The following is a 27,971-nucleotide window of genomic DNA, read 5'->3' on the forward strand; positions in this document are numbered from 1 at the left end:
AGGACATGCTTGAATTTTGTGGGAGAAGAAGGCGAAGGAAAGTGCTGGGGAATACATTTCCTGCTGCAAATCCTTTAGATATCATTTCATAAACTATTTCTCAGCTCTAGCTGTTGTTATCTTTGGAAGTTCAGTCAAAAATGTGAAAGGTAAGAGTCATAGATGTAATATGCTATACCTTAATACTTCATGTATGTGTGCCATAAACTTGTTGAGGGACCCCAAAAAGTAATTTTCTGTACCTTGAATCTATGTACCTTATAATAATGCTATCCAATTTTCCCTAGTGTGTGCTGAGAAAGGAAGAGCTGAGGAGGACTGAAAGTGTGCAAGTTGCTGTGCTCCTTCCCTGCTAATGGCACCACAGTGCCATTTCATGTCTGACTGAGAAAGCCTTCCTGGCAGAACTTGGAGAACAGCCAGAAATCTGATGGCAAGGGAAAACAATCTGAAGGGTGATGTTACTTAGTTGGACTTTCACTGTTTATTTGCCCTGGAATCTCAAGAGCTCATTATTAATAGCATTTGAATGAGGCAAACTTGGCTCGAGCAGGATTCTGTCAGTCACTGTCTTGTTCAACCGGCAGTCCTTGAGCCACTCTAGGCAGACTCTCTTCTTGTCAATTCTCCATGAAGCCATAGATAATTGGGACTTAGACACGTTATCAGTGAGGGCTGAACCCAAAGGTTACATGTTGAAGGTTACATATTGAAAGGTTATTTTACTGAATCAACCGAAGAATTAATTACAAACTAATTCAATGAGGTAATTAGCATCTAATTCCTTTTCAGTCATTCAAATTTTCTTTAGTTTCAAATACCTGCTATTTAAATAAAAATTTATGGTGTGAGGGGCTTTTTTAAGCTGGAGGACATACCTGATTTATAAAGCTTTTACGCAGTCCAGCCACCAGATATTGACAAGAATGTATGCCAGTGCTAGTGGCCCAAAAGAAGATTGAGCCATATTCTTCCTCATTCCAGTTATGTACGATGCAGGTAAGTTGCCATGTGCTCTAAAAGGTGTGGGAACTTTAAACCTCTTCAGGAAGAGGTCCCAAGGCTTTATGTTTTGTGACACTGAAGCTGCTTGTAAGCTCAAGGAGGCAGAAAGCAGTCACTTGCAATGATCAGGAATTGTCTCAATGGTCAGAAAGCAAACTGTGCTTACCGGTCATAATCCATCACTGCAATGGAGAGGCTGACCTGGTCCACATTCTCTGGAGGGATATCAAAGATGATGGCCTCGTTATAAATGGGATTCAGCGTGTTCTTCTTCGTGGTCGTTTTCCGCTTTTTCAGTCTCCGTCCCTCGCACATCAGCGACACTTTGACATAGGGATCTGAGTTACAGAGAATCAGTTCGTGCATTAGGACTCAAAGCCATTCACATGTGTAGCATAAGAACAGTATTTGTGGTAGGGATGTTATATTGCTAAGGTAAAAAAAAGCAAAGATTTGAGTGACCCTGGCAAACAATGCTTTTATCATGCTGTAAATGCAAAGGAAAGTTACGGGCATTCCGAACAGACACACTGGCTGCCAGACCAAAGATAGGCAGTCCAGCTAAACAGGGTCTGTGTCCATTCTCCTGCTGCTTCCATCCCAGAGCCAAGTTAAACACACAAAACCCAAGGAGCTCTTATTCATCCCCTTCCTGAATAGACTCCGCCTTGTTATTTAGAAGCAGCAGATTCACCTGATGCACCAGTTATATCCATTGCTTTGAGATTCCGACATTTGATGACTGTCAATGTCATTCTCCCAGCAGTAGGCAGATAACAAAGAGAAAACATGATCTCACCCAAATCTACGCTTTCCTGAAACAGAAAAGCAATTATTAGAAACCTGATCATACTGCCAAAATTCAGTTCAGATCATGCAAAACAGTAGTAATTTTTTTAACATGGAGAGAGGCTTCTATTGCAGCCTCAGATGCTTTTGAAGAGGACACAAGTGACTTTCAAAAATTATTTCCATAAAGTACAGGAGGAATAACAACAAGATAATATTTTAGGGACAGGATCTTCAATTACAAAACTGAGAAATTAAAAAAAAAATCAGACACAAAACTTTCTGGATTCCTGGTATGTTTGTGTTGAATTCACACAAATGAAAAGGTGCTGAAAGTAGAATGTCAAGTTCTGCTCTTGAAAACACAGCCCCAGTAGAAAGAAACCTGGTGGAATATTTAGACCATACACTTTTATACGCCCTTTAGACACTGGAATTTATGTAGGAGAATAATTTCTGCACATGTATGTACATAAAATGCTAATACTGTGTAAGGGTTTCAAAAAGAAGAACATGCTTGTAAAAGTTGCTCTCTTCACTGCTCTTAATGTGCTTTGAGAGGTTGTTCTGTTTTAGAAGAAAAGCAAAGTAAAGAAGTAGCACCTACAGCCTTCCTGGCTCAGCAGCCACTTTTTGGAGGATAATATATTCAGAAGGATGGATAGGGTCCATATGAATATTAATAATCCTCACAAAGAGACAGGTTCTGTATTGAGACCATGTGCTACATACTCGTGCAACATGACGTTGCCACAGTTTAGATGCCACAATACTTGAGATGTGTAACCTAAGGAAGAGAGTTCCTACCAGTTCTTATTTTTTCCCTTTTCTCACAGTTATACAATTATCCTAACATTGCAAAATTTTAGGTTTTGAGATGTTATGTTCTAAATTGTTCTGTTCTAAATTTTAAACACACCTTTGCTACTTCCCCACCCCCAAAAATTTGCTTATTAAGAACTTATCAAATGAGTTTGTAAGCGGCATGTAAGGCAGTCACTCTCAAGCATGTGATCTCAAAGGCCTTTTTTTTTGACTAATACTAAAAAGTTTATTTTTAACATCTCAGCTTCAATATTTTATCTGTCAAACCTACACTTACCCTGAGAGTACAAATTCGCTTGAGAGCTGCTGGATTTAGTGTACAGCTGTTCTAGCATCAAAAGGCAAGCATAATACATTTTTAAGTGAAACATATGAAAATAATGGTTGCTGGGTAGATGACAAATATGTTGTTTACAGTTATAAGGCTAGACTGGGCTTCTTGTTCACATTCTTCAGCTGCTTATGTGAACAGTTTTATTGCCTTCCTTCAGGCTAATACTCTGTCTAAATTGAAACAAGTACTTCACATCTTTCTTGAGTAAAGATGGACTTAATCTCATGTTTCAGGGTTTGGGTTTTTTTTTTATTTTGTTTTTTTTTATTGGCTTTTTCCCCCTGCATTGCAGACTGGATTGAAAAATACAGTTTTGGAATATCTTTAAAGTTTATGTTGCGGTGGTAATAAAACATTGACTTTTGTGTAGGTTGGTCAGTTAATAAGTTCAGTCATTTTACTAGGAGTTTGTTTTGACAATTACTGGTTTGATAAGCAGGTGAACATGCACTGTGGGAAAATTCCATGCTTGTCAGAATTTCAGATTTCTCAGAATTTCAAAATTATTTAGCTCATTCAGTCCACACAGAACAAATACATCTGTTTGACCTCTCCCTTTCCTTGCCACGAAGAGTGCAGAATTTCATGCCACAGAGTGAATGACCAAACTCACTTTCCTGTATCAGAAAACACAAATAAAACTGGAACAAATGAAGTGTAATTCTTTCCACTCATTTGTTAAAGTGGCAAGTGGTCTCCTATATTTTACAGTTCTTGACATATCTGAACACTGTTTCAAGCAGAGCTTCTGTTACTGGCATTACTTTATGAATTCAGAGTGTGATGGTTGTTTCTTATATCCATGTATCAAACAGATCTCACTCTTTTGTATAAAAGAAAATAGAGTTCCCCGAGTTTCAGTGCTTCAAAGTTATCTAAGGTCTGTGTTGAGAAAGGTGATGAAAATGGGTTGTATCATGAAACACCATGGGTAGCTCATAAAAAGACCTAATTTTTCCTTCTTCAGAGAGATGACTTGTGTAAGTGAATAGAGAAAAAATAATTTTTGAAGGTGGGAGTATGTACTTACATGTTCTATTATTTCTTTTTGAAGAGAAATTGGGTAGACACTCTAAGGTTTGTGTGAGCTCAGCTGATAAAGCAGAATACAGACAGGACTATGTACTATGACTTAAATGCTTTAAAAGAAGCATAGCTCAAAATGCTTGCAAAACTCACTTTGTTGTTACTGTACAGTACATTTTTAAGAAGCAGAGAGAAGCAGTTTCTGCTCTGGATATCTGCCAAGATTGGTGGTCTTTCTTCATACAGGAGTGTGAATGTGTGAAGTTCTAAATGTTCTTTTGAAGAATGAAGATTAAAATTATAAATATAGTATCAGAGACTGGGTATTGGATAAAATGTCTGCGATATCTCCATTTCTACACACACATTTTAGTGTTAATTTGAGCACTAGAGGTTCATAAATTTGGACCTGAAAACACAGATTCAGACCTAGATAATAAACATAGTAACGCTTTGGTTTTTTGATTATTTTTAAACTTCTCATGACAGTCTCAATCCCACTGATTAACATGAGTAATGTTTTTAAATTCCCTGGATCCCTAAGCATTATTGATTTTAATTGAGATTTAAATATAGGATTCAATCTACTTTAGAATCTCAGTGGTATAGAAAATTCATCTTTTTCTTACCTTGTAATACACTAGATAATTAAGTTGACACAAGTAATCTGACAGGAACCCTTCAATACAAGCAAATCTGAAGAAACCAAGACACAGACTGCCCTCAACAGTCACATCTGCATTACAGTGCACCTCAAACAAAACACAACTCAGAAGACACAATCCAGTGGCTGCCATTTGTGCATATTTTTAAGTAGTCCTCAGATTGCCTTACATGTGTCACACATTTACCGAAAATTGCATGACTTAGTTAACTCCCATGACACATCATCTCTTTCATAGACCTATTTTGAGTTTTTCTCTTTCTTCTTGAACTAAATTTGGATTTCAATTAACAGCTAGCTTCACAGATGCTTGTAATGATTGCCTCCCACTGGCTTCCAATAACAGGTACAGAAAAACCAGCATCAAGCGCAGCTGCACTTATACAAATGGAAGCATTTGTTGACACTTCATGTTTCTTCTTCACTTATTTCCCTTCTGTATCCACAAACCATCACACAGTACTAAGGACCTGAAACAGTGGCTAGCACTATACCAGCTTCAGTTATTTTGATAGCTGCCATTATACCTCTATCCCATCCATTTTCTGGTATGGTGGGTCTAGAACAAAATAAAACAAAGAAAACAATGACCTCATGTGCACATATCAGTTATTCTGATGAACTTTGTGGGTTTTGAGCTACAGAATGCAGATTTTTTTAAATAGCGTAATTCTTATCCCACACTAGCAAGCATGTGAATGAATGTGCTAATATTTTTTTTCCATTAGTTCCATTCTCTGCTTTGTGGGCTCTTGGGAAATTAGTCCCAGAGTTGGCACAGTCACAAATAAAAAGTTCCTTTTTCTATTCTATTTGTTATCATACCAAATGGACACCAGTCCTCTCATTTTCACACTTATGCCTGGAGAAATAGCAGCACTTCTACAGAGGCTGGGCTCCCCACTCACAATATGGATAAAAGGGGAGGGATGTGAGGACAAGTTTGGAGAACTTGTAGGGGAACATCAATTAAACTGATTGAGTTTTTTGAACTGCTATTGCTGGAAAAAGCCTTGCTGTCACTTGCTCCAATTAATTTTCTCAGTTGTTTCCACTAAATTCAATAAAAGAGACAACTTTTAATTAGGAACCTCCATAAGTTTAGTGGGGAAGGAAACTATAAATCTTTCCATGTTCAGGGTGGTTTCTACTCATGTATCAATCCCCGTAACCCCGAAACTGAACCGGAAAACTGTTTCTTGACTGTACTGACAGTCTAATAACTTTCGTAGTCTCCCTCCTCTGTGCCAGCATCTCAACTGGTTTCTTATGGCAGCAGGAGTAAAAAGCTTATAAGTTGCAGTGAACTGTTGCACTTACAGGGACCTGATATGTGAAAAAGGTGTCATTTTTGAGTCACAAGCTGACTTTTGACCATTTTTTTCACCAATGGTTGTTTCCACTAGACTTTCAAGTTTTGAAATTCAAGCAAAGTCCTAAAAGAGCTACTTGCTGTGTATTCTTACAATGAACTATGTAGATGCTACTGGAACTGGAAAATCGATATGCTTTTATTGTTACTTGTGTGTAATTAATTTTCATGGTTAAAGTAACAAGTATCTTTATAATAGTGCAGTAGAAATTCGATTCCCTCAAAAACTTACTTGTTGCTACTTTATTTATCATTCAGATTATCATAATTCACAGTAATAATGTCCATTCTTAATCTCAAATTTAATATCTGGAACTAGTTCCCTATTAATTGTAATTGGAATGCTGTTTTAAACACTGTGTGAAAGAGTAGCATAGCAAAAATACTAAGGGCAGCATGAATTTCTTTTGTACTTGATTCCTAAACAAATTATTTGCAAATTTCGTTCTCAGCTTTCCTGCTATATTATGGGCAAGAATCTGTAATAAATAATAATAGTAATTTTCTAGCTACCTAAGAAGGTATTCAGGCATTTAATTTTATAGACTTTTAGCTGGTTTTACCTTTAATAGCACTGAAACCAGTTTTTCTATATAGTATGCAAATTTAAAGAAAATTGAGTTGGCAGAGCTAGACCTTTGGATTACTCGAATATTACAGGAAGATAATTCCTTCATAGGACAGATTTCTCTTTCCCTGTTTAGAAATATATTATATATATTTCTGCTTTCCAGTAAAAGCTACTGATGTAAAGCTTCAAGAATCAGGGATAAAATATAACGATGAATGTTGGGAATTGGATGGAAAGAGAAAGGAAACCTGTCCCCCCAGACAGTTAGCTAAGAATGTGTTAAGGTATTTCTGGTTTTGAGGTATAGATAAAAGGAGTGGTAGTAAAGAACAGAGCAGAAATCTACCAGTCTTTTTTCTCATTTATGCATTTAGAATCTGATGGTATCCTTGCTATCACAGAAATTATTAAAAGTTCTGAGAGGCTCAAACTGCAGAGCTAATTCTACCACCTCTCAAGGGGATTTTCCTTTGGAAACCTTGTCCCCACTGCTAATATTTATTTTTGTCTTCCGTTATTCTTTGCATATCAAACCCAGCCCTTTCCTTCCTCTCAGCACTGGTTACTGATTGAGCTGTTGCCCTGGGAAATGAATCAATTAAGTTTGTGTTTGTTCTTGCCTCTGTGGAAGACAGCATGGAAGCAGTGGGGCCTGTTGCTCTGTAATGACTGTGTCTTCTGCTTGTGGAGGGCTAATGCTTGCCTGAGCCTCACACCCTGATTGCTCTGGGTAAGCACTGCTGCTGATTGCAGGCCTGATTGCAGAGGGAGGACTCCCTGAGATTGCAGAATGCCCTCAGTAGCACCCTGGAAGCCTCCTGGGTGCTCCTTGTGTTGCTCCCTCTGTAGGGAACCATCTGTCTTGTGTACCGGGGGATTGTTACATCTTGCCAGGCAGCAAGGAAGCCCATTCCTGCCTCAGAGCAGCTGAGAACAGAGGCACTTCTGTGAACTAATTGTGGCATGAGAATGAACCAAAATGTATATAGCCTCCCACATGAGGATGCTTTTCTGAAGCTGCAGTGCATTGTCTGCAAAGAGACTGTTTGCAGTGGGATACTCAGAGACCTCTCAGGGCACAGCAGGTCAGACAAGCCATGGACCTTAGCAGAGCTGCCACAGCACTGTCTGGATGCAGAGATACTAAAACCCCTTGTGGAAACCATGCCCTTCATTCACCTAATATTTATAATTTTTAAGGTAGATTGAAAGTAGCAGTTTGTCCCTAGCAAATCAAAATATTCAAATAATTTGTCGTTTCAAATGAAAAGAAACATTAAATATAATACTAGAAACCTTCCCTGCCTTCAGTAACTGGACAGAAACCCACCCTTTCTCCATCATCTTTTCTAGTTATCAACCAGACCTAAAGCAGTTCCAAACACAAATGAAGGTCTCCAAAATGTGCCCTCTAAAGACTGATCCAGAGTATTCTCTCACCTGCTCAGCAACAAAAGTGGTCACATGGGTTCTTTTCAGCAATGGCCCTGAGCAGAAGTGACAGGTGCCAGAAATTTTTGGCTTAGAAGGGGCTGTTCCCATGAGAGAGATGATAAATGTTCCTACACTGACAAGCCCTTAGTCTTTCACACCTGTTTAAGACTGTTAGAGCTTTCAGGTACATTTCCAGGAACATTCATAAGTCTAAGTGCATTTTGATGAAGATGGGTTGCTATAGAGCTTAGCCCACTACAGTGCTGGTGAGAAAACATTTCCTCATAGTGTTCCTCTTTGAACACTGAGGAACAGGACAATCCTTAAAACGTGGCCTCAGGGCATGACTGCAAAAGACATCTCTGTCAGCTCTCTGCCACAATTGCCTTACTCAGGGAAAGGTCTTATGCTCTGTCCACTTACAAAACAGGGGATGTGGAGAAAACTAAGCAAAGATAATGCTCTGGGTGGACTTCACAGGTGGGTTTCATTCTTGTTTGATGAGGAAATCAGAAGAATCTCTTTCCATAGCAGAGGCCAGCAGCCAGCAGAATTACCTGTGTGATATCCTACTCTGGCAAGTGTTTGAAATAAATGAACTGAGACAAATGTTACTTTCCTACTTATTTAAAAAAAAAATATGTGTTTAAGCACTTCTGTCTTTCCCAGTGATGCTATTCAACTATATTCCAATTGCTTTAAAAGCAGCAATCATGCACCATGGACATCACAGGAGGACTATGTCCTTACAAAACCTGCTTTGACATTCTACTTCACAAATGAGCAAACTGCAGCACTGGAAAGCCTGGTGTTGGAGAACTAAACAACAATCAAGTTCCATCTGTCTGCATGAGATAATTCAAGAGGCTACAAGTTCATGACAATTGGATGACTAAGATCCCCAAGAGACTACCACTGCTGGAAATGGAACTGTCTTACCTCTAAATTCTGTGCATTAATTTTTTTCCCAATTGCATGGTTTCCTATAATTAGTTACTCTAAAAGACTTCACAGGATACCTTCAGAAAAACAATCTTCCTGACAGTTACTTGCCAATTTTTTTAGGCAACAGCATTAGAGGAAGTTTCCAAAGCAGAAGATCGTTTTTAAAAGTATTATAGGAAGTTAATAAATGTTTACATTCAGAAATTGTTGGAGTCAGTGGACTTTTTCCTAGAAAATTTTAAAACACTGAATATTAGAAGTGCTTGTTAGCAATTCAAATAAATGAGTTTTCCTCTTTTAAAGTATGCAGTATATTTTGATAGTAACAAAACCTCAGAAATGTATGCAAAAATTACAAGCACTTGACAAAAACAGAAGCCTCACATTTTGATTAAGGTCAACAGAAGCAAATGATGAATTATTTATTGAAAATTCAATCACCCATGTATAAGCAAAATTTGGGGATATATCAGATATCTGAGTTACTTTTTCTACTGATTTTGCACTAAATTTATCTTAATAATCTAACATTAAGAAATAGATATACTTTAGCACTTTAAACAGGTACATGTTACATATTATAAAATGTGGTATGTTTTCAACACAATATATAACAGAGAAACAATAATATAAGTGAAAAGTAAAGGTAAAAATCCAAACTACAAGATGTGAATAAATATCAGCATCTGAAAACAATGAGAATAAAAATGAGTGTGTGTGTGTGAGCCAATCCTGTGCTTCCATAGAACAATTTCAAATGATTATTAGGAGCAAAGAAAGTGTATTAAAACTGTAGATTCACACAGAATCAGTGGGTTTACAGCCAAAATTACTCAGTGCAACTATCCAGTCTGATCTTTCTCAGATTGTATTTCCTGTACCAAATAAAAACTCTTTATGGTTGTGCAAGCAAATCTTTTAAAAATTATGTTAGCTACTGACAAAGGGTTGTTGCATAACAAAGCATCTCCTGATCTCCTGTGGCAATTTCTTTCACAGGCAAAATGTTGCAATCCATTTTCATGGTAAATCTCTCTAATAGTGTTTAAGACTGCAGAGTTTTGTGTCATAAGAATAGATTCTTTTCACACAGGTAATAGGAATTGTTTTTACCCTAATTTTAACTTCTGACTAGAAAATTCTTGACTGTGGAAGAGAGGTAAAAGATTCATGGCTGAGGAGAGGCTGCTTCCACTGATTTTTTAAAGTTTTGGACTAATTCTTTGATCTATTACTTCTATTATTTTCCACCATCTATCATTTAGCGACAGCATGAGCAGACCACTGGGTGTAGGAATCATGTCTGAACAAAGAGATGAGAAACTTCTCAGAACATACAACAAAACAGAGCAAAGGTGAAGAAGAAAAAAGCATGAGAGAAATATATTTGCAGAATGGCATCTGGGTTCCTGGGCTCTACTGGGTGGGTGTGGCCTTTTCCTTTCACACAGCCTTCTTGATTTTCAAAGATTCTTTATGAAGACCAAAGCATATTGACCTGGACTAGAATTATTTTCCACCAATTGTAGAACAAGCTGGATCTTTCTTTTTCAAGTCTTATCAAAGTTCAGTTGACTCTGGCCAACATTAGTCATTTAACTGCTAGTTAGTGACTTTGGTAAACATTAGATCTGGTGTTTAAGACTGTAAGTACCCATTGATTTACATCTCACACAGTGTTTATTTCTGTGCAGGTTTGGCTCTCTCAACTTACAGTTTCTGAACTGCCAAAACTAGAAGCCTGTGCTAGTATTCCATAAAACATCTCAAGTAAAACACAAGGAAGCCCATTGCGCATAGAATTACTGGACATCTTCTAGGCGGGTTTCATTTTTTCAAAAAAAAAATCAATTTTCAGTTTCTTACATAATTTTCTGAGAATAGGGTAAGGCTTGTGAAAGCTGATGAGGTTACCCAACACTAGAAGATATCACAATCTTATGCACCTATTGTTGATGGTTTAAGTGGAGACGACCTTTTCATACACATGCGGTGCTCTAAACTGTAATGACAGAAAGGCTGAAAGCCAAAAACCTCATGCTTTCTCTTAAGCTTCACACAGACCAAAACATCAACACAGTGAACTAGGCATTATAACTGCATGCACTAACCTTTAGTGAGGAAGAAACTTGGATTAAGATCCAGTGCCAAGTTTAACAACCATCTTCATCCAGAGGTGTACTAGTACCTACTCCAACTGAATAATCTGGTATGACATTTCAATCTGCTCAAACCAGTGATGAACAGTCCAGAGATTCATATTTGCTGAAACCATTCTAGTTATCAGCTAAAAGTCTCACAGACACACCCGCTGCAATTGACCAGTGAGCTTTTAAGTAATTACTACAGTATTAAACACAATATAAATGCTAGAAGAAATTTTTAGAAATGGTTACTTGGACTGTTATTCCAAGACCTTAAACACAGATTCAGTTTTAAGCGTGAGAACGCAGTTCTTAAATGTACCTGAAATCTGAGCTTGGTCAAACTAAGCATACACAGATTCAGACTTCTGGAGGTGTGCTGAAGGCTGTGCAGAGCAGTTTGGTAGGCACAGCAGTCGAAGTAAATTGCTGCTGTTGTGAATTCATATTTGAAAAATGCCCCCACTATTCTACACTCTCCGGTATTTCTCCTTTCTCAGGAATCACAGTGCTCATGCTCAACTTGGTGAGGACATATGAGCACCCCTTGTCCTTCTAGTCATGCAGACCCAGACCTCTCTGTCTAACAGGTATGAACATCCTGAAAGCCTTTGGTGGAAAAGGCATGGGAAGTCTCTGGCTGTAGAGCAGGGATGGTGTGAAGCTCCTGTCACTTTTCCCTAGTTCTGCTTTGTCCTCTGTTCATCCCCGCGTGGAAATCTGGCCCATGCCGAAACCCTGGGATGAGTCACACAGATTGGATACACCCACAGAACAAGCAATGGGAAGACTTCTCTATAAATAGCATGCTAGTTAAAAAGAAACTGAAACCAAATCCAAAAGCAAAACAAACACTCTACACCTCACAATTTTAACTGCTTGTTTTCCCCCTTCAAATCCCAGCCAGGGAGGATGAGTTTGGAATGTAAGGTTAATGAAACAATATCTGGAGACTGATCTTCTCTGGTAGCCTGTCATTCATCCTGTCATCCATGCACACACCTCCTTTTCTTGCATGCAACAATAAACAAATTAATTTCTATTTCCTAATTCTACTTGCTTGTGTCTCTTGAGTTTTGCTAGGAACCAGCAGCAATGCAGATACAGCTACTGGGGACCCTTATGCACAGTGCAGCCAGCAAAGAACACCTTAGACTTCAAGCACTTTCAGCCTCTTTTCCTTCCCAAGATTTCTAACATACGAAAATTTCCTAACAAGAGCAGGATAGGACAGGCCCTTTTTCTTAATAGACGGTCATTTTGCAGGACAAGGTGTTTTGCTAACAGGAAAATGTTATTAGTTCTGGCTAAGCAGTGACTTTCATGATGTAGCATTTAATTAATAAATGTAATTTATATACACACAGTGAGCCATAAAGATGACAGTTTGCTCCCAGAAGATTTTTTGGTAATTAAATTTTATATCTTCCCAAGCATTATTTTCTGTTTTCAAAGCAAATATTGGCAGCTCCTTCTTTTTATTTTTTTTTTATTTATTTTTTTTTTTAAATTTCAGACTCTGCTGATAAACAGGGTACCCTGCCAAAATCTACAAAAGAGAAATGAAAATATCATGTTAATGCTTTTGGAATACATTACTTACTGTGGTGGCACAGTGGATGTCTTTCCATACATTGGCTTCCCTGGAGAGATCTGAGACTTCAAAAAGGTTATCAAGAATAACTTCCCCAATCATGTCATGTCTAGAAAATCTGTCAAAATCATAAACACTGAAATGCAATTTCCTGTTGCTGAGCTGATCATAGGCTACAGGAAACTGAAAGGTTTCATCAAAGACAGGATTTAATGTCTTTCTGTGAACTCGTGTCTGAAACTTCTTTTTCCTATCTGGAAGCAGATAAATCTTAACGTAGGGGTCGGATGTTCCTGTGAAGTCTTTAGCAGGCAGATCTAAGGCTTTGACAATTGTGACAGCCAGAAGTTCATTCTCATAATCATACCGGAGAGTGAAGTTAAGTTTTCCACATGTTTTCACATCTTCTTGTTGCCCATCAGAATCCACAGACTTCTGTTTGTAGAGTTCTGGTTTTATTCTCCCAATGCTGGTTGTTGTCTCTCCCCTCTGCAAAACCGGGTCTGTCCCCATGTTAAAATCAACACTGGACACTTGCATCTGCCTTGGCAAGTGCCTCCTGAAAGAATTGTGCCTGCACACACAGACACACAGACACAAAGACACACAAAACAAGCCATGGTTATCTCTGGGAAAAGACCATCACTCAATAGAAAATATAAGAACAAATTAGTGAGGGCTCCTCTCTTTAAATTAATTAAAAAATAATCTTCTCCACACCCCCTTCAGTGTTTTGCAAGTGTTAAAGCATCCTTGAGAGGAAAAGATAATTCAGAATTAATTTCTTGGCCCAGGAGACACCCAGTGTCCTGGAAATAAATATATTTATAACTTTGCTTTCAGACTACGTGGCTGAAACTGAACTCATGTTCTTTCACAGAACAAGTTGACAGTTCCAACATTGCATGATCCCACTGTGTTAAGGCCTGAGTAAAGTACAGTCAAACAGAAAAAAAAAAGCACTTGCAGAATTTTCATCAGTACTCCCTGGTTTTTGGAGGCATTCCATGGTGGTTTTCTAATTAAATATTTACCAGCCTTCACACTGATGACTGTAAAAGGCACCTGAAAGGGAAATGTAGAGCTGTGTCTGGAGGTTTTTAGCACAGTGCTTTGCCATCCTACAGCATTTTATATACACCTCCTTGGTATCTGCTACACTGAGGTACAGGTTGCCTTCTCCAAAAGCACTGGGAACATTTTGTTCTGCCTGCAATGCATTTCAGAGTTTTGGTCAACATTTTTCTGCCATTGTTTTGTTATTCCTTTTGTCCTCATGGTCTGCTGTGCAGTGTGTTAGAAAGCTGATTCCTGTACCACTAGAAAGAAACAATATGTTAAATTCCTTGTAATTCTGAATACAATGTTGTATAAACATATGTATTTATGGGTTTATCTTGGCTCATGAACCCAAAAGGAAAGTTGTCCCGTTACTACTCAGAGTGAAATCAAACCCCTGGTGTGCCATACAGCCCTACAGCAGTATGAAAACACTGGTCAAAAAGCTTCCCAGCATTTATCAGCAGCAGATGCCATTATGACTGCACTATCCAGATCAGATTTTAGGCATTTTCACATTTCCTTGGTGCTTCCCTACCCCAACAATCTGTGCTTCAGAAGCTTACCACCTCCTCCTGTGAGCACACTTAGTTGCCATTAAAGAACAATCCAATTGTCAGAATTTCCTCTGCTTTTTGCAATCAATTGCTTATTAGTGCCACATGTAGCCTTGCCTTATTGCTTGGTTTCCCTGTGGTGTTGTGTTCTGAAAACAAGAGGTGTCACAGCTGCATGTTTCTTTCTTAAAATCAGAAATGCAAATTGTCCATTTGAAAACAACCAGGACTCATTTCATAGATATTATTTGTATTTTTGCTGTAAGTGAAGAGGTTGCAAAAGGCAAGAAGCACAAAACTGCTGCAGTTCAGCTGAGCAGAGATACAAGAGGGTAATCTGCAGCTATTGAATAATAGACAAGAATGTTTCCCCTTTTCAGCTCTTTCAGTCCTGCTCGGTGCAGGGAGCAGTCTTAGCTCAACAAAAGAACAGGGGAGGGAGAGCTTCATAGCCTAGACTTGAAGCAGCTCAACAAAATCCAAGTGTTTTGATCTCAAATGTAAATGAACAATACACCCCTCTTGTAACACACTTTGCCTTTCTTTACAGATAGACAAGTTGAAAGATTTTCTTCTCTCTTAAACGTTAAACCTCCCTGAATTCATAGTGTATAATGCCCACACTGGAATGGAGTGAGGAATGAAAAGGCCCTGACTGGTCAGAAAAGTAGAATATTGTCCTCGGGGAGTTTCACAGCTGTTCTTGTGCCTTCCAAGAAGTGCAACCTCATAGGTGTGCCAAACATAGGGAAGGAGCTGAGCTCCACCCAAAATGTAGTACAATAAATGTCTGGGCAGGCAGCAGTTTAGGGACTATCTTTTTAGTATCTTTGACTTGTAATGAGGTCCAGGAAGACCTGTGATACTGCTACTTCTGTCAGTGCTAAGGAAACCTGTGCTCCTCACACCTGCACCTGCACTACTGAGATGCCCAGATGATCACAGAATCATAGAATAGTTTGAGTTGGAAAGACCTTAAAGATCATCCAGTTCCAATCCCCCTGCCATGGGGGTATCATGTTCCAACCCTGTTGTACATAAGCAGTGGCTAAAACTGCCTTTGCAAGGAAACAGTAGAGCTCATTGTACGACATCAGTTTGAGTGAAAACAGGTCCACAACAAATTGTCTTTGCTTCAACCTCTCTTGCATTTTTGACAGTGTGGGTTAATGCATGCAAAAGCAATGTATAAAACCTGAAATCTATGATTTCTAAGATACCAGCTTGCTTTTAAATTTTTGGACTTTATGCATTTCAGATCTTCTACTGAATTGTTGCGAGATGTTCCTAAGTAAAAGAATGCATCTGTCTGGCTGTTCCCTGTGGGAATCAGCAGCACTTTTGCTCTAGTAAGCCAGAGTCCTAATTACACAGTGCCTAGTATCTGTTCTGAGTCACAGCATTTCACCAAGATAGCTAATTGGTCTGATAATAATTAAGATGTTTCATTGTTGTCATGGCAACATATTTATCTTCCTTTGTTCTGCAGTAACAAAGGGATTAATGGCTGGGATAATGAAGTACAAGGATGTCAGAAAACCAGGTTGTGAAAATGTGGCAGAGCTACCAACGTGCAAATCCAGGTACTTCGGCCTCTACTGACTCTTACACACAGCACTCCTAGAGCAGACTGGCCTTCCCTAACAGAACAAATGCATTTGGAGTGATAGCAAATCTGTATGTAAAGCTAATATAAAACTGTGTTTTCTTGGGCATCATGACAGTATGAAGCTGATTTCTAACTCAGTAAGGCTGCCACGTCTGTGACAAAAGGGAGGAATAGGATGCTTGTTTATGATATAACTTGAGATTAATGAGGGGTGACTCTGGTCTAGCTTTCCTAGATGGCATTAGGCCAATCTTTTGGACCAAATCCAGAAAAGTGCATGATCACTGGTGGGATTTAGACAGAACAAAAGCTTCTCTCTTCTTGCAAACACTAAAATCAACAGATATGTTTGTTTTTCTTTAACCTTAACAACCCAAGCCCCTCACTTTTGCCTTTGAGCCTCGTGGGAACTGACTGGCTCAACACATTCCTCTCCAATTAACTCTAAAGAGCAAAACACATGTTCTTGGAAAATACAGGTGAATGTTTGAAGAATGGGTTTTCATAGAAGCAATAAAATATATTGCAAAATACTTTCACAAAGTGTGGGAAAGGGTGGTTCTCAATAATGCAGAGCAAAAATATTTGCAAATGAGCACCACTGCTGCAGTTCTTCTGCAGTGTTCTGGTTAATTGGTATCAAGGACTAAAGAGCTTTTAACAAACAGGTCTTTTCATATTATCAGGGACTATGAGAATGATATAGTTCTAACCAAGCAGAAATGCATTATTTCCCCGTACTAACATGTCTCTTTGTTAAATGTACAGTCTAAAAATTGTGATCAGGCACATTTTATTGTTTCTCTCATTGGCTTATTAAAATTCTTATGCTTCAATTACAATGACTTAGTATGATTTAATTTCTTTTGTTAAGAGCTGATGGCTGCATGAACCCATCACAAAACTGGTTACAACCCTTTAATTTGCCCCAGCTCAGGTGAGATCAGTGTACAGGAGACAATCCAGACAGCAAACATTTCTCTTAGATCCTCTGTCAATGGAATACATTTAAGAGATGGTGCACCTGAATCCCTCAGGACTCCTGAGGACAACAAAGCAGTGCTGCATTGAAGATGGTGCAAGAGAAGTTGTGCTACCTTTGTTTGGAGGCCCCCAATTACAGACACCAGAATCAGGTTTCAGTCATTTTTCTGGTACATAGTTGCCAGCTGGGGTTAATACACAATAAGGAATAATTCAGAGAGCTGGTCTAAATGTCCAGCCTTCTGCTTATACATTGTATTATTGCCAGCAACAATTAGTATAGGTTGTTACATTAGAACTCCCTTAAGGCAGGCAGGGGTGTAGATAAAATGCATTTACAAACACAAAGATTACCATTTATGGGTAAGTTTTAAGACAAATGTAATTATAAACATGTTTTGTAAAAGGATGCAGAATTTTTCACCAAACTCTAAAAGAAGGTGATGTTTCCAAGCACCCTGCTACTGATTGGCTGTGGTGGGACAATCACTGTTACTCAAAGCAAAGGAACTGTCCCTTTCGGAGGAGATTTAACCCTGATAATCTTGAGAAGATAAAAAGAAAACTCCCTTACAAGGTTGCCAACATCTGCAGAAAGAGTAGGATTGATAGCAGGTTTTACTTTTGTAAAACTGTCTTTGGCTTCACAGATACTTCATATGCGTTTAGATCCCAGTCCAAACCACTCTAGAGGCCTGTGAGAATATTTTCACCACCTGAAGTAGATCTGGAGCATATCCCTGGAACTTGTTTCTTCCCCTATAGTACCACTGGGACTATTCAAGTTCATTTTCCAGCCAGCTATTTCTTCTGTCTATTCTGGAGGTCAGACAGTCTGAATACTTGGATTTGATGGATAAAACTCTTTCACTTAATATCCTTTTAGTTAGTAGTGAGCTGGGTAATAGTCTTGTCATGTTAAACTGAACCAATTTTTGTTCCTCTGTGTTTAGTGTAAGAGTTATAAGTTCAGAATTATCATCTGAGTGTCGTGGAAATGTTCCTTGGTGTGGTTTGGATACTGCACTCCTGCTCTGAGCAGACAGATACAGTAGCAGGAAGCAGGCACAGCCAGGGCAGTGTGGCTTCGAGCCAGCTGGACAGTCTCATAATTCAGGAGATGTTTCGGCTGCTAAAGTCAGTCAGACCTCCTCTGGCTGGAGTGCTCTGATTTTGGGAGCCTTCTGTGGCTTACTGTTGGCTGTTCCATGAGGTTGGAATAGCTGAGAAAAAGCACTTGAGCACTCACTGCCCCAACAAGTGCACTGAGCTGGCAAAATATTGTCTTTAGGGCTCCCAGAAGGCCAGCAAAGTATGTGCACACTGAGAGTAAAGCACGTGTCTTCTCCTCCTTGTGCCTCTTATTGTGAATGTGAGACTTTTTGGTTGGTTGGTTGGGTTTGGTTTGGGGGTTTTTTTGTTGGGTAGTTGGTTTTGGGGTTTTTGCCTGTTTGTTTTCTGGTAGCATGTGCTTCTTTAGCAAATGGCATTTTAAGAAAAAAGCTACTTCCCACACAGTATTTATACTGTAACTTATGCCATTACACAATATCCTTAATTTTCCCACTCTTTGTTTATAAAACACTCCCCTTTTTAATGTAGGATTTGAGCTTTGCAGTTCATTGTTTGTTTCCATGCATTAAATTTGCTGACAGTATTTGAAGAAAATCCTATTTGAATCTATAGGTCCTGGCATGTCTTCACGGCTTTTCAATATAAAGTGGTACCTAAGGCAAAACTAAAGTTTGTGTCCTCCACTTTAATACAAAAGAAACCACCAAGGAATGCTGGGTGCTTGTCATTTATTTATAGACCTATAGGGAATCTGTACAGCTTTAAGATCAGTCCATAAGGATCTGTATTTTTAGATTGGAATTTTAATTCCTTTGTAATCAGCAAACCATCTCTTAAGGAAATGTGCCATCAACAATGAGTCTATCATTTATTTGGTTGAGAGGGAAACTTTCATCTGCAAAAACAACTGATTTATCTATCTCTGTGAAAAGCTAAACTTGCAGTTCTTTTAAAAACAACACTGAAAAATGTTTTCCTGTAATCAAAACCTGAAAGGGAAACACTTAAAGTAGCAACATGTATCTTTACAAAGTAATAGAAGATGTAGATTTCACTTTCATATGTTAAAACGATTACGTAACTGAAGGAACACAAAATGTTTCAGAATATTCTGTTCCAAGAACACTGTGGCTTCGCCTTCACATGACTGATGTTTCCCCCTTAACTGCTAAGAAACCTGTGAATAATCCAGGATCCTGGAAATTTCAACATTCCTGCTCTACCTATTCCTGGGAACAGTGCCCCAAGTGCGAGTGCCTCTGACTTACCTTGATGAGGATGTGGGCTCAGTGATCTGCCTCTGCATTCGAGCATGTCTGATCAGGTGCTCCTTCAGCGCGTTCTGGACCTCTGCTGGAATATCAGGTGAAGTGTGGCTAATTTTCAGTGCAGCTTCAAGTACCTTGGTTGTAGGTTTCCCATTTTCTTTAACTTCCTTTTTCTCACTGTTCTCCAAAACCTCTGTAGGAGCGCTGGAGGTGCTCTGTGGGACATTGCTGGCACTGGAGGTGAGAGGTTTGCTCCTCCAGCAAGGCCAACACAACTTCCAAAAGACAAAAAGTGAGACCACCAGCAAGGCGAGCCCACAGAAGCTGACGACAACTGCTAAGAGACTGACTGAGACATCTGCAAGGAGTTAGAAACAAAAATCATCATGACAGACAAACATGCAGAGAAAAAAAATCATTAAAAATGACACCAGCAAGGAGATAGAAGCATTTTTATGACTATTTTTGTGTAGAGGTTTAAAGTCTTATTTAAGGTTGTGAGTTTTTCTTCTTTTTTTTTGATATCTAAGCCTGTATCTTTAAGATGTTATTATTTTCTAATATCTGCTTCACAAACGCTCCTTTAATTGTTCAGGCCAAGGGCCAGTAGGTGTACCACCCACCACATACTCAGACACCCTTCTCAGGAAGTAAGAGACTAAGGAAATGATCCCAAAATCTCCCAGCCATTGTTGGCTAAGGACTTTGAGATCAGTAGGTGAAAGAAATATTGACCTACTTTGCTGAAGCAAAGTTATTATAAACAAACAACCAATATCCTCACAGAGATTTAAAGCAAAACAGATGGGAATTCTGTTCCCAAATCTAGAGTTCCAAGTTTGATAACCAGCACCTATGTTGTGGGGAGAGACAGCCTTTTGCTTATAGGTAATGTACACATCCCTTTGCTTACTGGCTTCAGGGGGAGGACACACCTGAAAGCATCAACAACCTTCATTTCAGTGAGAGGCTGTTGATGCTTAGTTCTTTAGAACATATAATTAGAACATCAAGAACATGTCTTGATGAAAAAGTTAAGCCACAGCCAACATTTTCTACCAGTGCACATAAAGACAGATCAGATCTAAACTTCCAGGCTAATGCACAGATTTCTTCAAGATTTGCCAAACTTCTGACTCTGTATGCCAACTGCTTCAGAAACATTTTAAACCCTAACATTTAGGCGTAAATAGGAACTTTATCTTTATTCCTTATCATAAATAAGAAATTTCTGTGGTTAAATCATCAGCTCTGGACCAAGTCTGTGTCAGACCAAGACAGCACAGATAGATAGCAGTATCTAAATAGCGGTATCTAAAATTCTGCTATGAAAATGCAGCCAGCTTCAGAGAACACAGTGAAATGTCCAGAGCTGTTCGGAGATCATGCTGTACACTGAGGTACCCCTGCTGCCCTGTATTTGACTTTTGCTGCCAAAACTGCTTAACATGTCCAATAGTCTGGCCAAAGATAGAAGACAGTAGAACAGATTTCATACCAACAAAATTCCTTGGACACGCTTGTATTTTAGGAGATGGTGGATCACCAGGACTGCCATTTGAGTCCTAATTAGGAGTCCAGTATCCTGTAACATTATAACCAAGAAATCCCTTTCCTTTTCAAAAGAGACTTTTATATGCCTTAAAATTACTCACTAAACCCTGCTTAAATATCCCTCAGTAATGGCTGCTGCTGCTTGTTACAAGTTTTAACAGTTTAACAGCTAATAGTTTGTATCCATAACTGCAGGCTACAGGCTACTGAACTGAATCACCAGAGAAATGCAAAGAGAGTTTGAGCATATTTTTATAGATTTTCACAGGAGGAAAAATGTATGGATTAGCTCCATGAAACAGTATGTACCTCACCAGCCCTTATGAGAATGAAGATAGAAAGATGAAGCAGAATGATGAGGATAGAAAGCTGAAGATGAAAATTTGGGGAGGTTTTCTTTATTAATATATAGTATCCAGGTGCAATTCTCAGTAACAAACACTGAACTTATGGACCACTCATCACGAAAATGCATGAGAAAAGCAAAAATGTAAAGAAAATGTTGTAGTCTGGAGATTTGATACATATAGTTCTGTTTGCATCACATATGTCCTGGCCAGGGTCATTTGTCATGGGCAAATTGGCAGATGTGCTTCTGGATTTAAGGAGTTTGGCACAAGCTGCTGTTCTGCCCTGAACAGAAGTATGTCTCCTTGGCCATTTCCTGAGAGACCTGAAAAAAATCTTCCTTTTCTACTCATAGGTAAATGTCAAAATGTAGCCCTTGGAATAAGCATGTCAGTTATTGAGACATTTGTATGGCAAATTTTGGATGGAAGATGCCTCTGCAAAATGAATGGGTGCAGTTATATCTAATAATAATGCAACAAAAGAAGCAAATGATACTTTTACTAATGATTTTTCTAGATAATTTCTCCCCAGAAGGGATTATTAGGCTGTTTGTTTTAATCTATTATTTACCCAAATATCCTTCCAAGCCCACTAATTTTTGTTTGTCTTGTCTGTTCTGCAGCAGACTGTCCTGCCTTGGCAAGGGAAGACATTGAGAGATGCTGAGTTTACAGCCTCTTTCAATGGTTAGTCACTCTGTTGCAAATTTGTATTTCTGTAGCTGTAATTTACAGTCATTGCTTCTTTCGTATTTCTGCATGATGGACTAGAAGATATGCTATGCTTCATAAGACACCCTATACAAAATGCAAATAAACTCTGCCAGGAAACAAACCCAGGACTCAAAACTAAGTTGCTTTTACCACTCTCTTGAATGGTTTTAAACTGGGCTAGTTCATACCCTCCCAGTCAATTCCTAGCCATGGATCAGGAATTAGAATAGGACATTGTTAGTGGGTGGTTTGGATGTGGTCCCTCTGTTTCAGCAGACAACAGACATTAATAGCAAGGAGAGAGGCTCTTGCATGACCTCAGTGACAAGAAATGGTCTATAGTGGGTTGATTGACAGATCCCAGAGGCTCATCAAAGCTGCTCTATCACTCCCCTCCTCAGATGGACAGGGAAAAAAAATATAACAAAAAAAACCTTGTGGATCAAGATAAGGACAGGGAGAGATCACTCAGCAATTATTGCTATGGGCAAAACAGATTTAACTTGGGGAAATAAATTTATTACCAAATCAGAGCAGAATGATGGCAAATAAAACCAAATCATAAAACACCTTTCCCCACTCCTCCCTTCTTCTGGGGCTGAACTTCATTCTTGCTTCCTCTACCTCCCCCCTCCAGTGGCACAGGGGGATGGGCAATGAGGCTGCATCAGTTCATCACACATTGTCTCTGCTGCTTCGTCCTCTTCAGGGCAGGACTCCTCACACTCTTCCCTGGTCCTCTTCTCCAGTGTGTGGTCCCTCCCACAGGAGACAGTTCTGACAAACTCCAGTGTGAGTCCTTCTCAGGCACCTCTCCAGTGTGTGTCCCTTCCACAGGGTGCAGACCTTTGGGAGCAGACTGCTCCAGCAGAGTCTACCATGGGGTCATGAGCCCTGCCAGCAAACCTGCTCCAGCAAGGGATCCTCCCTCTTTCCACAGGTCCACAGATCCTTCCAGGAGCCTTCTGCAGGGTCGGCTCCTCACAGGGTCACGGCCTGCTTTGGGAATTCACCTGCTTTGGGGTTGGGATGTTCCATGGGCTGCAGTAGTGAAGACCTGCAGTGGGAGGCAAATCACTGTGGCACCTGGAGCTCCTCTTCCCCTCCTTCACTGACCTCAGCATTGCAGAGTGGGGCCTCACATATTGGGACTCCCCTCTTCCAGCTGCTGATGCATTGCAGATTTTTTTCTCCCTTCTTAAAAATATTTTCCTGCAACCATTTTGTGGTGGGCTCAGCCTAGGCCAGGGTGGGTCCATCCTGGAGCCAGCTGGCCTTGGCTCTGTTGGACATGGGGAAAGCCTTCAGCAGCTTCTCACAGAAACCCCACCGAAGCTCCTCCTGCTACCAAAACCTGGCCAGGCAAACCCAATACACAGTCAAAAGTGAATTTAATATATTCATACAGAGGTATGCCTCAATGAAGGACTAGTTTTGATAGATTGAACCAGATGAACTGGCAGGCAACCTGGCCAAATTTTTTCCCGCTCTTAAAGCCTGATGAAAAGAAGAACTCTTGAAAATGTTGATGGTTTACCAGAAATAAATGAATTAAAAAATAAAAAAAAAAAGAAATAAAAAAGAGAAAAACAAAAAGAAATTCAATTTTGGGTGATCTACAATATTTCCAGCTCAGTTTAGGGATGGTTGGCATAATTAGGTTATATTTTGAGAGGAAGACTTTTAGAGCTGAAAATTGTAGGGTTTTTTTCATTTGGAAAATGTTGAAGGAGAATGTTTTAACAACTTTGAAACTGCTGGAAATATTTCAAAACCAGAAATATGAAAATTGATCCCTTCCAGCAGGGCTTCAATTTGATGAATAGATATTATCAGCTGAAAAACATTGCATCAAAGCATTTCTAGCCAATTCTAATTTAAGTTTTTCACTGCAAGACATTTTTCAAGCCTTCAAATAACTTGTTGTCTCCTTTCAACACCTACTCCTATACTTCAACTTTCTCTAAGCTCTTTTTCTGTATTTCCATTAAACTACTTCAAAGTTGAAAAAGCTTCCAAAATCTTTACAGAAAATATATGCTTTATAGTCATAAAACGATCCCATGAAACATTTAAAGTGTCAAGAGCAGAGATAAGGAACTAATTCTGCAAACAGGTGCAGTCTCAATTTTTGCTATTTTATTAATGAATTAAGCAACTTCACATACTGAATTTCATAATGCAGAAAATACATGAAATATTTGAATTGCAAAAAAATTGACCAAAAATAGTTCACAACAAAAACCTATTTAGTTACATTTATTGCCACAATTACTAAAAAGCAATTAATATGCCATAAAAATAGACATAGAAAGCAAATTGTTTCATGTCCTTCCTTCTGCCAGTCACTCAGTGGAGCAATTATGAGAGATTTGTTGTTATGTGAAGACTGAAATCATCTGAAAAGCAGTCAAACCCTTCGTGTGTTAGGCTGGATATGTCTCTTATATTAACTTTTTATAGAAAGTTTGGTTAAAGACTGTAAAATGTTAACATTAAGAGACAGTTGTGCAGACTTGGAACTTCTTCACACCCTTGCCAAGGAAACCTGGTTGGGAAGAAAAATGGGTACTGAAGGATGGATTTGTCATCAGACCAGGGCTGCACTTCACATACATAAGTATTATTTAAAGATATAGGACTGCTGACAAATTCAAAGACTGCCTAAGTTTTTAGGGGCAAAAGGAGAAATAGACACTCTGCTAGGACAGCATTAATTGTCAGCATTGTGAACAATGTTCTCACTGGTCTCTGGTCCAAAAGAAAACAAAAACCATCTCAAACTACTCTCTGAACTGGTAACTGCAGCTTGTCTGCAATGATTTAGATTTGCACAGAACGGGACACCCTTCTGAATGTTCAGGGATATTACAGAATTATGCATTTCCCACTCTTGTTCTCACGCTTGGTACACCCAGGAATACCAAGATCTTTTTTCTCACACCATCCCCTTCTGGTCAGTGGGAGATCTCCCTATGACTTCAGTGAAATTACCACTTCACTCCTGGTGAACTCCCTTTACTGACTTCTGTCCTTATTGTCATATTCCTAGTCTTGATAAAATTTAATAAAAAAAAGCATCCTGTTTCCTCATGGCCTTATATTTAAAACAACTCTTTCAAGATATGGAATTCTGGACAATTTTTTATTTCTCATTTGAGAAAGGCATGTCTATTGAGAAGCCTCAAAAATTCTCCGTATTTTTGTAAATATCCTCTGATACATTTCTACCATAAAAGTCTGCTTGATAGCAAGTCTTTTGTATCAGGCAAGTACTTCAGAAAAATCCCCATGTGTTGGGGTTTTTTTTGTTTTATTTTTTTTTTCTTGTCTGGATTCTGGGTAATGTCTTGAGCAATAGTTTCTGTACTATGGTTTCCAAAATTTTTTTGTTTGGAACTTGCCTCAGAAAAGTTCTGCCCATGAATCCGTTTGCAAACATGCACATTGGTAGACTTCCATTTCAAAACCAAATTAGGGTCGCTTACATTTTAGACAACATATGCCTCTTGAGGCTGAACTTTGGAAAAACATGCTCCACAAACCCATGATCTTGACTGGAGACAGAAACACCCCATAGTGCTGTGATGTAGATGCCCAGGTGTATGAGGGTCAGGCACATCTGATGTGAACCACACTAAAGAGAATGGATTCTTGCCAGAAAAGGAGCAGGGATGAAAGGAACACCTGGGGAAAGGGGAGGGGGGAGTGGTTCTAGTTTCTTTTGACACATTTCTTTGTCTATATCTGGTCTTGGTTCTCTTAAATATTTAATGCTCAATGTCTGTAACCTGTCTTCAAATATTTTTTTCTTTAACTTTGAATTTGTTTGCTTGTTCATCAAGACATAAAAAACTTCACCCTTTCCATAATAAAGGAAATCTTGTGTATGTAATACCAGGATTCAGCTCAATCAGATAAATTAATGTCTCTGATTTTCTAGGATTTGAAAGGAAGCAGGGCCCTTATAAATTATAAAAGGTCTAGGGCAAATAAATCTCTCTTATCCCCATGTAGATGAACTAGTTGGTACAACGCATCATTTCTGCTGTTCTGTTTCCCTTGGGGAAATTTTAAGCACATAAAATGTTGCTGGTATTAACTTTTACTCTGCATTAGCAGATCTTCCACAATTACCTCTGTCTCATCCAAATCCCTTCAGATGGGGACATGATGCTCTAGCGTGCCTCAGAAAGTGGCAGGTGCAGGGTCTTGTATTTTCTCTCTTAATGTGAACCTGTCAAAACACCTGACTTAGATATCAAATGGCATAAAAAACCTTTCACTTGAAAGAGTAGGTGTGACCTCCTCTCCTGTTCTCATGGAGCAGCATCCTTTGAGGATCTTCCTCAAACCTTTACTCTGGCCCTATTGTCAGTGTGTTCCCTCCCTGTTAATTCATTCTGGTGTCTGAGTTTGTCCCACACCCACCACCATCTTCTGGCTGGCAGATAATTTCTTAATGTTAGCAGAGCTCTATGGTAGCTTGTTTCCTGACAGGAAGGGAACCACATGAAGTCAGGTATCACTGTGATTTACACAAAGAATTATTAATCTCTTGTCAAAATCAATTTATCTAAGCTATATTAGAGATGACGGCTCTCACTTTTGTCTGGCTGGGTTTGTTTTTTTTTTTTTTTTTTTTTTTTTGGCTAAGTGTAGGAAGAAAAAGATGTTGCACATTGTCCTCTCAGCTGTAACACACCACATGTAAATTATTGGTCTTCATTTCCAAGGCTTTCTCTGGCTGACATGCTTTTCTGCTTGTTGACCCTCACTTAATCTCAACAGGAGAGACTCTCCGCTTGACCCACACCTGCCCATTTAGCTTTTCATTAAACAAAAAACTCCCAGCCTTAGGCTTGGTCCCACACAGTTCTCACACTTGAGAGGATTTCTTTGTGTCTACAAGAAGCCCTCACTATCCTCTTTCAGCTGAGACAAGAAAATGAGAACTGATCTTAAGATCACTGGACTGCTGTTCACTGTAAGCCTACCGTAAGCTGTAAGGAGGTTCATGCAGCCCAAGTGTCATCTTTCAATTGTCATGGTTATGTTTATTCTTACCCAGCATTATATAACAAACACCTCACACATATGACAGGACCCAGGAAAACACTATGTCTCTTTGTCATTACAGATTTGTCCTCCAGATGGTATAAATCTTTCTGTATTCCCCCCCTGTATTTCTTTGTGGAATGTGTATAGAGGAAGATTCTTTTGTAAACCTCTTGTTCTTACTGTGTATTGCTGCTGTCTGCATTGTTGTGACTGCCTTCACATTTGCTGTAAATAAATCTGGTCTCAGTAGTACGTTTACCCCTCTGTTTTGCCTTTACACTGCTAAATCAGATTAATTTCTGAGTTTCACAGCTTGCTAACACTGATTTTATAAGTTATGTTTTTCTGTAACCCTGCTCTTTTTACCCACCAAGCCTTATTTCTCTGGTAGCAACATTGATCTAACCAGGTGATGAACCGTATGCTAAATAATTTGGTCGGTCTGTTAACTGCTAAAATGTTTCTTTTAGCAGAAATACTCAGTTTCATTTCTCTGTAACAGAATGCTCACTTGTTTCACACAGCAGTTACTTTATCGGGAAGAAAAATGCCCCTTTCTTATCCTACACGGATCGCAGTAGCCTTCGCATTTGTTCATGCCATTTCTTGTGCCCTTCTTTACTTACTTTGGCACTGCTGAGAAGAATTTACAAGCACTCTATGGGGTAAATCTGTTCTTCCCCCTCCCCAAAATATATCCAGGCAGTGTAAGCATAGCCACAGCTTACCCTGTTTGTGGGCGTGGATGTGTGTGCACTGTGTGCATGAACACAGGCGTGTTCAAAGGAACCAGGACTAAATGTAAACCATCAGCTGCCATCCAGCAGGTTGGGAGCTGTCAGGGAAGCTTCTGACAGCCAACAGGAGGCTCATGCCAGCTACAGCAGGAGGACACAAGACATTGCTCTTGGTGGAAGAGTGGTTACAGTGATTACAGCCTGTGTTACAGACTGGCCATGTGCAGGATGCTCCAGTGTGTTCCTACTCCCTCTATACTTCCATAGCAAATTGTCAGTCAGGGGTAGGGTTAAAAACTTG

The 27,971-nt window shown here is 39.2% G+C and overlaps 1 protein-coding gene across 1 annotated transcript in view; it reads right to left on the reverse strand.

Annotated features, from left to right (window-relative positions):
- Nucleotides 1-27,971, reverse strand: part of SYT10 (synaptotagmin 10) — a 45,148-nt gene that overhangs the window by 12,791 nt on the left and 4,386 nt on the right. The window contains exons 2-5 of the mRNA XM_039571183.1: nt 19,255-19,612; nt 12,713-13,277; nt 1,700-1,820; nt 1,172-1,343 (exon numbers count right to left, since the gene is read on the reverse strand). Of these exons, the coding sequence (XP_039427117.1) occupies nt 1,172-1,343; nt 1,700-1,820; nt 12,713-13,277; nt 19,255-19,612 (1,216 nt within the window). The remainder of the gene's footprint in view (nt 1-1,171; nt 1,344-1,699; nt 1,821-12,712; nt 13,278-19,254; nt 19,613-27,971) is intronic.

Source organism: Corvus cornix, chromosome 1A, assembly GCF_000738735.6.
Source record: "Corvus cornix cornix isolate S_Up_H32 chromosome 1A, ASM73873v5, whole genome shotgun sequence".
In the NCBI taxonomy this organism is placed as follows: Eukaryota; Metazoa; Chordata; class Aves; order Passeriformes; family Corvidae; genus Corvus; species Corvus cornix.